This window comes from Artibeus jamaicensis, unplaced genomic scaffold (genome assembly GCF_021234435.1).
Source record: "Artibeus jamaicensis isolate MK-2021 breed Jamaican fruit bat unplaced genomic scaffold, CSHL_Jam_final contig_3176, whole genome shotgun sequence".
Taxonomy (NCBI): domain Eukaryota; kingdom Metazoa; phylum Chordata; class Mammalia; order Chiroptera; family Phyllostomidae; genus Artibeus; species Artibeus jamaicensis.
Window position 1 is genome coordinate 7,905,586 of NW_026521740.1, and position 15,926 is coordinate 7,921,511.

General features: G+C 46.4%; 2 protein-coding genes across 3 annotated transcripts in view; both read right to left on the minus strand.

Moving 5' to 3' along the window:
- LRP11 (LDL receptor related protein 11) overlaps nucleotides 1–11,081 on the minus strand; it is a 49,463-nt gene extending 38,382 nt beyond the window's left edge. For both annotated transcript variants that reach the window (XM_053663459.1, XM_037156824.2), the window contains exons 1-2: nucleotides 10,098–11,081; nucleotides 5,279–5,436 (exon numbers count right to left, since the gene is read on the minus strand). In XM_053663459.1, coding sequence (XP_053519434.1) covers nucleotides 5,279–5,436; nucleotides 10,098–10,716 — 777 coding nt within the window. In that variant the 5' untranslated portion in view covers nucleotides 10,717–11,081. The remainder of the gene's footprint in view (nucleotides 1–5,278; nucleotides 5,437–10,097) is intronic.
- A 279-nt stretch (nucleotides 11,082–11,360) lies between these two features.
- On the minus strand, nucleotides 11,361–14,698 carry RAET1E (retinoic acid early transcript 1E). Its single transcript, XM_053663449.1, has 4 exons — nucleotides 14,450–14,698; nucleotides 13,921–14,196; nucleotides 13,130–13,264; nucleotides 11,361–11,992 (listed from the first exon to the last, which is right to left on the minus strand). Exons 1-4 carry the CDS (start codon nucleotides 14,631–14,633, stop codon nucleotides 11,793–11,795), a joined length of 795 nt encoding a protein of 264 aa, XP_053519424.1. The 5' UTR covers nucleotides 14,634–14,698; the 3' UTR covers nucleotides 11,361–11,792.
- Nucleotides 14,699–15,926: the final 1,228 nt, after the last annotated feature.

Sequence of the window (15,926 nt, forward strand, 5' to 3'; positions counted from 1 at the left end):
ATCATGTAAATAGTGGCTTACTTCTAAAGTTGGCCAGGATTAGAAGCATCTAGAAAAAAGAACAGAGGGAAAAACAGACTTATTCTTCCCTCCTACAACCCAACCAAATTTCACTTCTGTTTTACTGTTTCAGAATATGTCTACAGTTTTCTCCAACTCTGCTCTCATTCCCCTTTCATGCCTCTAACTCAACCCAATCAGAGAAGAATTATTTTTTAATACCGAAATTGCAAAATGCTTTTTGATATAAGCAGAGCTGCTTATACAGGAAGAAGAGTCAGAAGCACAAAGGAATGGTGCACAAAATCGGAGGGGAGAGGCGGCCTTAGCTCTTAACATTGTGTAAAAACACACACAGAAATCTAGGGAAAAGCCAGCCTCCTGGGCGTTTTGTGCTCAGACTCCACTCCCCCGTGTTCAGTGTGAAAGAAAGCACGTCTGGGGCACTCCTGGCCTCCCTGACTGAAGTGACTGGAACAAGAATTTTACTCCTTTCATTTTCTTATCGCTGGCAGGATCTAAGTTCTTTTTTGTTTGTTTGTTTTTTAAGATTTCATTTATTTATTTTTAGAGAGAGGGAAAGGGAGGGAGAAAAAGGGAAAGAAACACTGATGTCTGAGAGATACATCAATCAGCTGTTTCTTGCATGTCCCTGACTGGGGACCTGGCCCACAACCTTGACTGGGAATTGAACCAGGGACCTTTCGGTTCCCAGGCCGGCACTCAATCCACTGAGCCAAACCAGGCAGGGCAGAAGTCAATATTCTTGTGTCTATTTAAGTTCATTTCCCAAAACTTTTCTCTCAGGTTCAGTTTTAAAGCATTCCTTTGATCTGTTGAGGGTAGTCTAAAAGTGCGGCTGACCGGGACACCTTGGACTGGACCATCTCACAAAACTTGGATTTCATTAAATTTTCTGTTTGCTCAGAGAAGTCCCAGTTTGTGGGCCTGGTGTCATTGCTGAAACCACATCCTTTCACTCTCACACACGTCCCTATTTAGATGATATTCTACCTATTTACCTTAAAAAATTATGTAGAGTAGTCAAGCCAGTGTGCGATTGGCTTAAATTTAATAATGAACTCATTGGTGTAAACAACATCCATGTTTTGGTAGGCTTCCACTACATGTAGTTAGTATTCAAAAATCATTTGGTTAGAAATTCTCCGCATCTGATGAGTGCAAATCAATGCACAAACAAGTGAAGTCCAAATCTCCCCGAGCACCCTTATACTCTGTATCGTGTTCCTGAATGCCGTATTTTACATTCTGACTTCAGATGTAAATGTATTATGTTGAATAATCATGAAACTCAGTGTCATCTAATGAGCCACCAGAAAAAAAACATGTCTTCTTGCATTTAAGAAATGTATTCTAGATTAATATTCGGTTAAGGGGAGGTAGAATATCTTTTTCCGGGGCAGGAAATATATAACTTTAAAATCTAGTCATCAGCCTCCTGATTCTGACAAATCATCTCTATTCTTTCTTCATAAACGAAGAAACCAAGCCAGGAACACGAGCTGTCCCTCTGTGAGGTGCGTAGCCCAGTGCTGGACACGCACTAGGTGCTAAAAAAAAGTTAGCTGTAAACCTTGTTATCATTAAGGTGGCAGCATGATTCCTCTTAGGGAGAGAACCTCACTGGTTTTCCCTGGTTTCTGAGTGCCTGGATGGGTCATTTGGACATGATGAGATCAGTCCTACAACCTTGTCTCAAACTGTTGCAAGGCAAAGGGAGGCTGACTATCCTTCCCAGGAGACGGGAGAAGGGCTGAGAGTCTGCGCAGATGGGGGCCCTGGGGGATGAGAGAGGAGGACATCCGGGGGCTGCTGCAGGTGCTCAGGGGAAAGTGAACAACGAGAGCTCCTGAGAGTCAGGGATTGTCTAAGGGCTTCAGAAGAAGGGTGTTCATCCAACACGGGGCTTTAACTTAACTATAGCGCTATGCTGGGTTGGCTATCACCCCCCTTCCTCCTGCCCCAGGCACCTTCCCATTTGGCCCCACTCTGCAGCTGGTGGGGTGGTGCATTCACATTCCATTCAGCTGGAGCCCCTTCTCAGAAAAAAGTGACCTGGCTGGAGAATCCCAATTCTCCTGTCGGAAATCATGCAGTGTAAACTCAGGCTGCCCAGGTAAAAGGGACCAGATGGGGTTGCCCCTGAAGGTTGTTAATTACTGTTCAGGAAGATTCTCAAAGTGTAAAAACCATGATCTCACACACACATGTGAACATGCATCAATGATTTTAACTCATTAACTGAAGAGAGAGCTGATAAGATGTTCCGCTAATTCAGAGGAGAATCGAAGGGATATAAGCAGTCAGGAATGATGGCATGAAGTCGCTAGTATGTACATGCAAAACGGAACCAAGTTTGCTACTGGTACCTATTAGGTGAGGAAATGAGTGTATTAATAGATTAATACCTACAAGTGCTAACATGTCTTCTTTGAAGTCTACTTTTCAACAAGTCAGAAGTACTGCATTTCTATATGAAAAAAATCATTTGCATTTCTATGGGCTAGACTCATTTGCATTACTGTTTTCTATAACTGATAAATGCACACCCTGAAAAACCTGCTCCACAGCCGCCAGCACTCCGCTGAAAGACACTCAGTGATATCTTGCCATTTCAGTCTTTCAGAACTTTTAGGGCCACTTAATTAACCTACAAAGTGGGAAGGCCGCTCTGAGGATTCCAGCTGTGCCTGAACCGCCTGCCACCACGTAGCTCCTCGGCCAGTGATGCTTTACCATGAGGAAGCCAGGGCAGGACGAGAGTTTACTTTGGGGGTGCTCGTGAATACACTCCACTGTGAGACAGCCACAGTTCGGCTGCAGTGTTTCTCCCACCACAGACGCTGCCACTCGGATGGTTGTTTTAGAGCTCCAGGTCTACCTGCCGTCGCTGTTCTGTACTTGGCTGGGAAACTGGTCCAGATTTCCCTCCTGACGGCCCAGCGGTCAGCCCAAAAGGCCTGTAAGAAATGTCTAATCTTGCTGCTCCTTTGTAAATATCCTCAATAACTACAATACTGGATCATTAGCATTATTTTTATGTAACACTTATAAGTGCAATTCATCATTTACAGAATAGAGCTTTCAGCAGTGTGATGAAAAGCCAGATGATAATAACAGAGGCGGGCCTGTGACTGCTCGGACAAACATGCCCAGAAGTGCCCACTAGGAGGCAGTGTCCCTCTCAGGGGAGCTCTCTGGTGGTACATGTCCATCGACCTTTCCTGATCAACCTCAGTTCTCAAAGATTCCCGTAAGGACAGAACAGTTTCACCGCTTACACAATGCACAGAAGGGTGATAACTATGATGGGTGACCCTCTAAGTTCAAAATGATTTCTATGGTAGATGAAAACCCAGAAGCTGGTATGTGAAAAGGATAAGTATACCGTCCTGCCCTCAGGTTCAATAAATCAATGACACAAATGAGGTGCAGAGGCCATCACGGCAGCTGTTTAGGTAAAAGACGAAGCAGGTTTCAGGTAACCCTGCGAGTGGGCGACGCCATGCAAACCTGCCGTGTGACACAGCACTAAAGCAGTTTATGTAAACTCAGTCTCACTAGTAGAAGCAGAGGCAGCTGGATCACAGGAGGTGGCATCTGTGTCAGGAAGACACACACATCTTCAGGTGACACATGGGGTTCAGTTAGTGGTGTCAGATTTTAGAAGGGCCTGGACGAACCTGAGAAAATCCAGCCGAGGCTGGAGGGTGGGCGGCCTGGACCTCCGTTCATGTGAAGATGTCTGAAAGAAGTGGGGTATTATGTTCCAAAAGAGCATCCCAAGTGGTGCCATTCATTTTTTTCAAAGACTTAGGCAACTGTCACCTAGAATAAGGAAAGATGTGCCCTGGCCAGGTAGCTCAGCATCAGCCTGATATGCACATACAAGAATCAACCAGTGAATGCATCAATAAATTGAACAACAAATCAGTGGTTGTTTTTTTCTCTTTCTCTCTCCTCCTTCCCTCCCCCTTTAAAAAAAAATCAATCAATAAAAAAATTTAAAAAAGAAAGATGCATTCAATGCTTTTCCAAAGAGAAGATTCTGCTCCAATGCACAGAAGTAACAGGGAGACACATCCTGTTTGCCTAATAACTACAGCTGATTGAAGACGTCATAGAATACTGTGTGAGGTAGTGAGTGTTCATCTCTGGAAATATCTGGGCAGAGAGTGGGAGAACCCTGAAGGGATGTTGCAGAAGGGGCTCTTACATGGGTGGGAGGCTGGGTACCATGCTGAACAGGCGCCCAGCCCAATTCTAAGACTACCTAACCACTGAGTAAATCAGTGCATGGAAATCAGCCGTGGGGAACTAGGTGATTGTTATTGTTTTTGTTCTGAGAGAATATAAATCAGTGTTTCCCCAAAGAGAGAAGATCATGTGAAGACGCAGGAAGGAAAAGGCAGCCAACTACAAGCCAAGAAGAGAGGCTTTAAAAGAAGCCAACCCCTTTGGAACCTGTGGGTTTCTTCCCTCCGGAACTGGGAGAAGATAAACAGTATCTGTTCAAGCCACAGAGTCTGTCCTTTGTTGTGGCAGCCCTAGCAAACCAATTCAGTTTTTTTCTACTTCCTCTGACTACAGTGGTTTGGATGGAGTTTATCTGCCCAAATCAGAAAATACTGCTAACGAGAAGCAGTCCTGATGAGATTAACAACAAGCTTCAGGCCTCAAGACTCTGCAGCTGCCAACAAGGGGCTCATTCCTGCCTGCAGCCCCTGCAGCCTGGCCCAGAGGAGCCTGGTGAAGATCAAGGCGGAACACGCTCGCTTAGTCACTCAGTGACCCCAACCAGGCCTGACTGCTAGGCAAGACGATTGCTTTCTGGACCATGTGAAGAATGAGTTCATTATAATGCGATTTTCTTCTTTATACTGTTTCGTATTTTTCAAATTTTCAACCTGGATTTTAAACAAAGGAGAAATAAAAAATTTAAACAGTAATCTGTGTCATTAAAATAAAGTATGAGTCTTTTTCCCCGAAGTGTTTTTATATTCTGGAGAAGTCAACAAAAAAAGCGGCAAGAACAAAGTATAAGATTCAGAACAAATGATGAGGATCACTGTTTACTCAATAGAAAAGGAAATTCATAGACTAAACCATTTTTTGGACAATTGCTTTTAACTTTGTCCATTTTATACCTTTTCTGCTAGCTGACCGGCTTTTTGGAAAGCTAAGTGGAAAGACATTACCAAAGACCACTTCACTGAAAACATCCGTTTTCGTGACATTGAAGAAAGACAATCATTACCTTCATGTCCACCGACGGGTCGCCCTGCAGCAGTGCCCACTCGTACCGGACGATGGCATGGTCATCTGTGCTCTGACGGCCGTCCAAAGTCACCTCGTCTGTGGGCAGACGCAGAACCACATCCTGCCCGGCCTTGCTGAGGGGAGGCGCATCCTTTCCTGGAAAGAAAATAATTCACAGGAGAGATGATTCCCTACTTTTCCTAACCGAGAGGTTATCTTGTTTGCTAGGGCAGAGGTAGTCCAGCAAAGAACTGCTAAGAAAGTCTCTAGCAACGGGAAGTTATTTTCCTATTGATTTTTGTTCTATTTTCTTTACATAACAAACAAAATTATGAATACAGAATTTAGCTGTAATACATGCAGGAGAAAAGTATGGCGTGTCAGGGATGAGCAAGAACAAGCTCGTGGTGTACAGCAAGGAACGAGGCTGTCCAGTGTGTCCGTCTGAGGTTGTTTTTTTCTCCAGAGGGAACTGCTCACTTAATTTTTAAACCACTTACGTTTCAAGTTCTGTTCAATGAATTTATAACAAAAATTCTTGAAACAAACCTTAAACAAAACTAAGTCCACCTCTGATGTACATTTTCCTTGTCCTCGAGTTTTTAAAATAGGAGTAATATAAAGTGTTCAATGGATGGGAAACAAATCACACTGGAAAGTTAAGACAAGTTTTTGGACCCGTACAAAATAAAGCCCACATGAACTTTTCTGGTGTCTAGTTTTTCATCTAGGAAAGCAGAAGTCCACAGCTTCTAATAAACTAATTTTTATAACAGAAGCCAGCACACTGAGTTTTGAGTTGTCCCACAAAAGCAAAACAAGTATGTATAATATTTACCTGTGACCTAGAATGGAACTAAATAGTTTAAGGCTACTTATATTCACTTAAATGTTTTTTTTTAAAGATTTTATTTATTTTCAGAGAGAGGGGAAGAGAGGGAGAAAGAGAGAAACATCAATGAGTGAGAGAAACATGGATTGGTTGCCTCTCGCATACCCCCAACTGGGGACCTGGCCTACAACCCAGGCATGTGCTCTGACTGGGAAAAGAACCAGCAACCTTTCAGTTCCCAGGGTGGTGCTCAATCCATTGAGCCACACCAGACAGGGCTAGGTTCACATAAATATTAATAACTAACTGACAGCTATTTCAGTGATAACTGATGGGAGAAGCTGCATTTTTAAGAGTGGAGTTGTGACTATTTTAATTGATGCTTACTAATAAAGTAAGCATACACAAATGCAGATATATTTTAAAGAAATTCAGTAGTATCACTGAAAACACAAACTCTACAGGATGGTGTACACCCTTTTTGGTATCTACTATTTCTTCCGTCCCCCAGTGCCAAAGCTCTGGTCGAAATGCTGGCCTGGACTAGTTCCTCCTTGCCTCGGTCTGAACAATGTTGAAAGTGAGGCACTGTCTTTCTTCTTCCGCGGCCAACGCTGTCTCCTCAGCAAACTTGTGTGGGACCCGAATGTCCCAGGGCCTGATGCATGCGGCTAGCTGCAATCCTAGCAGTTTCGCCAGAGCCAACAACAGGTAATTGCTCTTGACAGGTTGCAGCTAGAACGAGGCTTCTGAAATGCTAATCTAAAAGTTGCTCCTGATCTAGCGGTCCTCTTAGTTTGCTTTTGTTTTAGGTGTGGTTGTTAATAACTGTGAGTTTGCTATCCTTTCACTGTTCATATTTTTATCTTCTTTTTCTTAGATAAGTCCCCTTAACATTTCATATAATAAGGAACCATAGAAATGAAGATCACATGGAGGGTTAGCAACAGGGGAGTGGGAGAAGGAGAAGGGGGGAGAAGGTACAGAAAATAAGTAGCATAGACAGTAGGTAGAAAATAGATGGGGGGAGGGCAAGAATAGTACGGGAAATATAGAATCTAAAGAACTTGAGACACGTGGACATACACTAAAGGGAAGGATGGTGGGGGAGGGGTGTGCAGGGTGGAGGGGAATGAAGGGGGGGGAATAGGACAACTGTAATGGCATCATCAATAAAATATTTTTTAAAAAAGTTGCCATTCCCTTTCGGATGTTTAGAGACCTACCTGTCCAGGCCTATCTTCTCAACTAGTGATTCTCTCAAGGCCCAGAAACAGGGCCTTTATGTGAGGGGGCTGCAGCTCTCTGAGCTACCACTTTTCTGAATGAGAAAGCCACTGCCAGCCTCAAAGGGAGATGCCTTTTTTAACATGCATGTTACAAGGAATAAGTGCACTTGAATGTCTACTGAGAACATAATGAGTCCCATTTTTAGAGTCCTTTAAAACCATGGGGACTTGTAACTCAGGTTTCAATAAGCAACTGCTTAAGAAGAAACCTGTTCTGACTTTTTCCTCCTCTGAGCAAAGATCCAAGCTTGACGTCTTCTTCTGCTTCTCCCAGGTGAAGAGAGACAGAATGACTGCATGACTAATGGGCCCTTTTATAGAGGTTAACAGAGAACTCTCCTGTGGCTTTGGGCTTTGGCTTTCCACACAATGATTTACCACGTTATAATTTTGGAACGCATCATATAATTCTGCAGTAATATATTAGGATTACCAGCTATTTGCATTGAAATGTATCTTAAAATACTACTTGCAAGTAGAGAAGCTGAAATATAACTATATGCTATAAATACCAATGGATGCTAAAAATGTGTATATGTCTATACACACACACACATACATTTAAAACTTTGAAGATTTGACCCCAAAGATTCCAGATAGGAGAAGCAGGTAGGTGCTGAAATAGCCCCACATATTTTAAAATTAATTAATGTTGCCTTGCTGGAAGAAAAAAAAGTCATTTTTTAATTATTTTCTTTTCTTTAGTGAGTTTTAAGATGGGATTTAAAAGCACGGTGAAACCCTCATATCCTGAACATTGATCACTGTTATATTTGAAATAACAGAGACACAGTTCCCCCTCAGTTCAAGTCCAGGCAAATTACACTGCACGATGTATTTTAAAATAAGACGGAGCTTCTCTACTCAGTAATAGGCCTTAAAAAAATAAACAAATGATGACAAGAAGGGGAAAGGAGTATGCTACACTGAAAAATATTTGACTTGCCTTTGAAGCACAAGATAAAAGTAATTTTGAAATTGCATCATAAAAATGTAATAAACCAATGTTAAGTACTATGGTAATATTACTCATTTCTTTCCAAAACTAAACGTACTTGATAAGATCTACAGGGAAAAGACACACCAATTTTGGTGGGGCAGATCAACTGGCATTTTACACAGAGAATAATGATACTGTTAACTGACTGACTTACAACACACAGCTGTCGACACGGCCTTCCTGACAAGGACGGGGCTCTGCCATCTGGATTGTGCTGTGTGGGCACTGATGACACAGCAGAGGCTGAGACCTTAGCAGGGCCTCCCGAAGTCAAGTTACAGAAGTGGAGCCAGACCGAAAAAGCGGCTTGGGTAGTACTGGTGAAATCCCATCATTTTTTAAACTGTGTTTTTTAAAAATTGCAACCTATTAGAAAAAAATGGTCCATAACCTCAGTGTGATTATCATCATTTTCAGTTAGTACTATTCTAGTCTTTCTCCTCATGAGCTGATGATAATGTCGGTTTTGTACAAATGCGCATAGAGAATAAGAAAAAGGGATTTCGGTTTTCTGCTGTTGGGACTTTTGAGTCTGCCTTTGCACAGAGAGGAAGGATGCACATGTACCGTCCATAGGCCTGGTTCAGGGATGCTGGTGGGGGTCCAAGTGAAAGTGCCTCCTGCCACCACTTCAGGGGAAAATTTGGGGTTCTCCCCAGTGTCTGCCTCTAGGATGAGTGATCTTCCATGTTTGCTCCCGTGACAAGGGTTCTGAGCCTCCTCTTTGGTGGAGGTGGGTAGGGCATTGTGCACACAGACTTCCAGAACCTCCTCATTGGCCCCGCAGGTCAGGGAGACTCCAGGTTCCCAAACCTACTGAATCTGCTCACCTTGTCTTGAATCAAACAGCGAGAGTGAGATCAAACACTGAGCCGACCACAATCAAGGCTTTTCATCCCTCAGTGATCTTAACCTCCAACTATCACGCTCTGTGCCTCTTTTTATGTGTCTTGATTCTTGCCTTCTGAACATCTGCATAAAGTAAAACTATCACTTGAAAAGCATGACTTTAGCTTTTTTGAAAAAGGGGATGTGCCCTAAACGTTATTTTCAACTAAAATCAAGTCCCTTCTTTTCACGCTGTGAAAGGGAAAATTTCTATTCCGTAGAAATCAGATGGACCCACTTCCAAAATACCCGACAGGTGCTCTTCCCTATTTTCATCTGATAAAAGCAACTACAGGTGGGACCATAAGTCAGGAGAACCAAACTAAGTAACGGTGTGTTATGAATAACCTGGGATGTAATTAGATTTTGCTTTTGCAATTACTTGACACAAACTATACCCTATTAAAACCGGAGATTAAAATAAACGAGGTTTATTTTGGGGAGGGGGGGGCTGTATGATTTTTTTTCTCTCTGGGATTTTCTCCTTAAAAGTGAATTTCCGTGAATCCTCAGATCAGCCTCTACCACCAAGTGTAGAAAAACTGCAAAACCAGCCGAGTGTGCCTGCTTCTGCCCAGTCTACAGGGTTTTTTTTTCAGAAATCATCCCTAAGACTGAGAAATCAAAGCCACTCCTCTGAAGGCCCGCAACTACGATAATTTGGAACAAGGATGTTTCATTTCTGACTTGGCTATGGAGGGTCCAGTGGTCATGGCAAGAAGAATATTCCAGAAGCAGCCACCCAACTGGTGCAAGGACAACAGGGCCCAAGCGGTCTGGCCCCAGCCTCCTTCAGTGGCCTGCTTACCCAGTCCAGGCGAGGCCCGGGCGGTGACGCCAGTTTCCAGATCTTGCTGCCCTTCCAGGGCGCGGCTGAGGCTGTAGCTACTGTAGCCCCGGCGCAGCGCGAACCTGCAGACGCTGCGGCCGCTCGCGGTGCAGTTGAAGAGGTAACATCCGAGCGCGGGGGCCAGGGGTGCGGGCCGCCGGGGCAGTTCCACCACCGCCACCGAGCAGCGCGGCTCAGAGCAGCAAGCCGCCACGCACTGCCGCCAGTCCCGCACGGCGGCCGGAGCCCTCAGGAAGCTGGCGCCCGCCGCGATGGAGTCCTTGATGCGGATGATGGCGTCGGACATGACGCTGTAGCTGCCGCTGCCCCGGCTGGGACAGCTCTGCTGCGGCCCGCGGCTAGCACGCAGCTCCAGCTCCTCTTGCGGCCGCTCCTGCTGCAGCTGCCGGCGGAAGTCTTCCAGGAGCTGCTCCACGCCGGAGAGCTGCGCCTGCAGCTCGGACAGCTGCGCCGGGGGCGGCCCGGCTGCGCGACCGCTCGACAGCCACAGGCAGAGCAGCAGCAGCCCGAGCAGCGCCGGGTGCCGCGGCGGCCGCCTGCGCTCGGGGCCCGCGCTCTCCTGGGAGGTGAAGGCCATGGCGACCGGCGCCAGAGAACGTGAGCCGAGGTGGGCCGTAGAGCACGAGGCAGGCAGGCAACCGCGGGCCCAGTGTTTCTCCGGCGCGGCAGCTGCAGGCGGAGGCCCTGGAACCTCAAAGCGCGGCCTCCCGGGAGCCCAGCTGCGCCCCCAAGGCCGCGGGCGCGAGGTCGCCGGAGGGAACCGCAGCCGCGGGAGTCATAGCGGGCGCGACCTGGCAGCCCTCTTCGTCTTTCCGGAGGTTTCGCTGCGCCCCGCGCCTCTCTTCCGGGACCTCGGGTGCGCTCTGTGGCCACAAGGGGCCTGTGCGTGGATCAGCACCAGGAGAGTAACAGCGGCCGCGTCTAGTCCGGGGCCACCCCTTCCCAGGCCGCCCCCACGCCCGCGCCCCGCCCCCCGCCACCACGGCCCAGCGCCTGCGTCTCAGTCGCCGCCCATGGCCCCGCCCCTTCCTTTGCTCGCCATAACCCCGCCCACTCCCGTCTCCAGCGCACCCAAAGCAAGCGACCCAAAGTTGGGAGGTTAGCTTCAGGGTGTGCTAAGCTGGAAACGGTTGTCCTGAGCTAGGGAGCGTCCGGAAAGACAGTCACATACGTTTGTGTCTTTCCACAATTCAGCTTTATTAGAGGAGCTCCCTCCAATAAGTCAGTAGAGTCACAGGTTGGTCACATACAGTGTGGGGAACTTAAACACAGAAGTGAGCAGAACGGGCGTCAGGCACCAAGTCCCAGACACTGGCTGGTGGAGCACCCTCAGTGACGACCTCCGTGGATTTTCATTTATTCCACTAACCAGGATGTATGCTGACTCTCACTACAACTTCCTATGAAAAACAACAGGTGGCAGCAAGGGGTCACTCAAGCTCGTTTTGCAGTACCTGTATTACAGGATCTAAAATGAGAAAACAGGTTTGCGAGGAAATAAAGATTGTATCAATGCAGAAAGGAGACAGGATAATAGAAAGTTCTGGAAATCTTAATGCCTTCACAATACTACGCTGTAGTAATTAATTAGCCACTGCCTGGCACAGTCGATAAAGCCAATCTTTTTTATTAGTATATACCAGCCAGACCTGCTCAGGGTATCAATTCAAAGGGGCATGAGCTCTTGGGGAGCAGGGGCTCTCCACACATCCTTATGACTTCAGGGTCTGCTCCAGACACACCGACTAGCTCAGCTGGGGAACCACCAGACACCATGTTCAGTTCTTCACCTCCAGCGTCCCTGATGGTTTCCACACCAGGTCCCTGAGATGTGGTACATGGGCAACACCGTGCTGTTGAAAAATAAAAATCAGTAGGCACATTTACTCTGGTTTCTACGGACACAACTTGAAATATGAACACAGCCAAATATGGAGACCCAATGAGTTATCTGTGCAGTCTATGGAAAGGCCTTCAATTAGATCATGTGGGATCAAAAGGAGGCATGTTCGAACACACAGTAAGGCACATGAAAATGTCCAACCCCGGGAGGCTATACTGGGGAGTTCTAGCTGCCTATGAGCACCTTCTGCATCTCGTTTATTTCTGAGTCAGTTTCCGTTCACTCATTTTACTCCTGCTTTTGGATCGCATTTTGTTGCTTTTTCATGCATCTGAATATTTTTTGATTGCATGCTTGAACATTATGAATTTTACATTGTTAAATGTCTATATTTTTAGGGGACAAATATAAATAACTGGATAGAAAAGTGCAGTCTCTGCTATAATGTTTTATTTTTGGAACTGACATTTAGGAAACTAGCTTTCAGACCCAGAACAGAGTAGGAGGTAGAACTAGAAAGTAAAAATAGAAAAAAGAAAGGGAAAAAAGTTAGCTCAATATTTTTTTGTCATTCCGTGCAAAGGAGAAATTTTAAAGCTTTTTTGGGTCCATCTCCTAGTGAATTTGAAGCAGAAAAAAGTGGCCTCTTAGTCCAGGCTCTGTCTGGAGTGTACCACCACGGGCCGCAGACTATTCCGCCTGTGAGATATCTACCCTGCACAACTGTGGGGTAAGATGCCCTTGAACCAGCATAAGGATTTCTTTTTGCCTTAGGCCTCAGAGAGCTTAAGTAGGCTAGTTATGAGAAGAAACTTTCACAGGTTATAAAAATGGTCCCCGAAGGTATCATCAAACCTTTAAAATACCAGGTATTATAATAAATATGAACATTAAAAATAAACCTGTACGCTAATATGACATAATGCTAACCAACAATTGTGTATGATTTCAAAGTGTACCAGACACGTTTCTATACATGATTTCAAATGGCTACCGTGGAGTGTAAGGACTCGGCACTAACAACGTGCATTATTTCTGTGTAGAGATGTTTCTGGGGAGCAGGCTTTGGGGAGACCGAGGCTCACCTCTCCCAAGTCCTTCCCAGACCATGTCCTGCCCAAGAGCCAGAGGCCAGCCCGCTGCTCACCTTTCATCCTGCCTGACTTCCACAACCAAACACCCAGAAAGATGAAGATGAAAATGGACCTGAAGATGCCACCGATAACCCATGAAATGTTTTTCTGTGTACTCGGAGGGGATGCTGAGGACTGTAATGGTGGTGCTAAAACAAAAAGGCAAACATCCTATCAAATATAAGGCACCTAACAGCACCTGCTTCCCCAGGCAGCACATGTCACCCCCATATTTACTGACTCATCATGTGACAGCCACCCTGTCAGGTCCAGGGGTAGAAAGATGCAGAGGGGTTGTGCTGTGTCCTCAAGGGTCTCACATTCTACTGTGCAAGACAGTAAATATCCATCTGTTTATAGTACAGTTTGACAAGTTTACTATGCACAGACCTTTTTGAGGATGACAGAATTGGGGGTGCTTAATTCTGTCCAAGGAAAGAGGTGAAGGCTTCATAAGAGGTGACCTTTGACCTGGTTATAGGATGACTAGAACATGGGAAGAAGAGAAGGCCTGGAAGCATTACAATGCACAGAGATTTGGGGACCATCTAGTAATGCCTGATGACTGGACCACTGCTTAGTGCAGGTGGGAACTCCTATGCTCAGGAGGTGGGATGGGATTTCGGAAGCTGGTGGGAAAGCCCATGGCAGGGCCTTGTTCTCCACACAGGAAGTCCACCAGGAAATCAACCAGTCCATCCATCTGTCAAATTTTCCATTATACACACACACACTGTCACAGACACAAGGAAGGCATTAGACCCTTAATGAGACCTACCACATCCTCCGCACCCTACACACTCACCTGGGGTCTCCGGCACTTTCTCCCTGTGGTCTAAGAATTTTCTGAGGAAGAGAATGCATTCTCCCATTGAGAACTTCCTGAAAATCTCCACCCATCCATTCTTCTCCCAGTCCTCCATGACCCCTCTGGCTCCAGGACTACCAACAACTGTCCAGTTCCTGCTCATTGGTTCCAAGATGAGGGTGGTCTGTCCACTGATGTTAAACTTCAAGGGCCCACCAGTGCATTGTCCTGCCTCACATTGGCAGGACAGCTCGGCCTGCAGGGTGGGAGGACCTGCAATGCACACACAGGGGCGTCACCCTGCCTCTGAGAGCTCTGCCAACTCCCACAGTCACGTGTGTCCCTGCACATGTAGGGGCTGTAATATCCTCTGCACACCGTGCCCTTTTCTTGCCCTCAGGGTCACCTTGGCTCTGGGGTTGGACCAGGGTTCAGTGCCCTCCCACCAAGCCCCTCCCTGCCTCTGCCCACTCCTTCCCCGTCTCCTGCTCACTGTCCCCACCTCCCCTCTCTTCCCCTCACTTACCCCTGGTCTTGTTTCCCTCCAGTCTGATGTCAGGCAGGATCATCCTGAAATCTCGCCCCATGTCTCCCAACATTTGTGGCAATTCTGTCCACACTGTGGTGGACTTTAGCTTCTCTCCCAGGGGACCCAAAGGTCTGACCTCATTGCTGTCACTGTCGTACTGAAGGATACGCTCTTTATCCATTGAGCCATGGCCTTCACACCAGGGCTGTCCAGGTCTGGACTGGGATTGGACAGTGAGGCTGATGACAAGAGAGTGGGCATCTGTGGAAAAAAACAAAACAAAACAGGGGGGTGGCCTGGGGACTCCCTCTGAAGGGCCTGGCTGCTGAGAGATGGGTCTCCACCCCAGGTCTCTCCATCTCTGCAGCCTTGGTCTTGTCTCACCTTTAACTGTCTGGGGTTTAATAAAATACTCCAGTGCTACCATGGACCCTGTTACCAGGAGGATTCATCTGACAGATGTTTGTAGTTACATCCACCAAGTTGTGAGTACAAAAATATAAGATTTTATGTGTCCTGCCAGGACTTAAAATCAAGTTGAACAGACAAGGATTAAAACACAAAGGGAAGAACACCATCAGCACATGCCATTCACGTTGGGTCCTAGGTATTCAGGAAAGGCTTCCTGGAGGAGGTGGGACCTGGCAGGAGAGCACAGTACTAGGTGCCATGCCGTAGGTTGGGGTCCCCTGTGACCTGGGTGTAGGCAATTAGGCAGGATAGTGAAAAGCTAGGAAAATTCCTTCACAAGTAGAATAAGAGAAACTGAGACCAAATAATTAAACAAGGGCAAACAATTTGAGCGATTTACAGCCAGTCAATGAGTCACAAAGTTTTATCTTCCCAGATTGTCCCAGGGCAGACTGACTTCAGTCCTGGTCCCTCTTCAACAATGTTCTTTAAAAATAAAACCAACCAGAAAAAAATAACCCTGCTCTCTTTACACACACATGTTGATGAATCAATATAGAAAGATAAAAATCTTCAAGACCAGGAATCCATGGCTGCTCTTCCTAGAGCACATGCCCGCCCTTGTCTCTTGTGTTCTCCTAAACTCTGAGGGACCTCATGTGACTTGCAAGCAGAGGAGCAGTGAGCAGCAGCAGCTCGTCTTGGGTTTACCCCTGAGCCTGTCTCCAAGGCTCCATTTTTCTCTGACTTCCCGGTGAGCTCATTTCTTTTACTGAGACTTCTGTTCTTTAGGGAGCCAAAGCAGCCCTACCCAGGCTCTCTCGTGATGCTTCTTCTATCTCAGCCTTTCCTTTGTTTCACTGTCCCCAGGTTTAAAAACGTCCTCTCAAAATCACCTGGACTCATGAAGTAAAATCTTTCCTATATGAAGTCAAGAATCTGCACACTGCTGGCAGGCCTGAGGCAGACAGCCTCCAGGCCCAGACCCCACCCAGTCACAGTAAAGTCCTGGGTGTCCATCTACCTACGCCACACCCTCACCTACCCTTAAGAGCACCTGGAC

What these genes read in the sequence shown, in the direction of transcription:
- RAET1E (XM_053663449.1), bottom strand. Translation starts at nt 14,633, where the DNA reads ATGGATAAAGAGCGTATCCTTCAGTACGACAGTGACAGCAATGAGGTC. An exon ending in GGAGGGAAACAAGACCAGGG is followed by an intron (nt 14,197 to 14,449) that starts GTAAGTGAGGGG and finishes TGTGCATTGCAG; the next exon opens with GTCCTCCCACCCTGCAGGCC. An exon ending in GAAGTCAGGCAGGATGAAAG is followed by an intron (nt 11,993 to 13,129) that starts GTGAGCAGCGGG and finishes ATTTTTCAACAG; the next exon opens with CACGGTGTTGCCCATGTACC.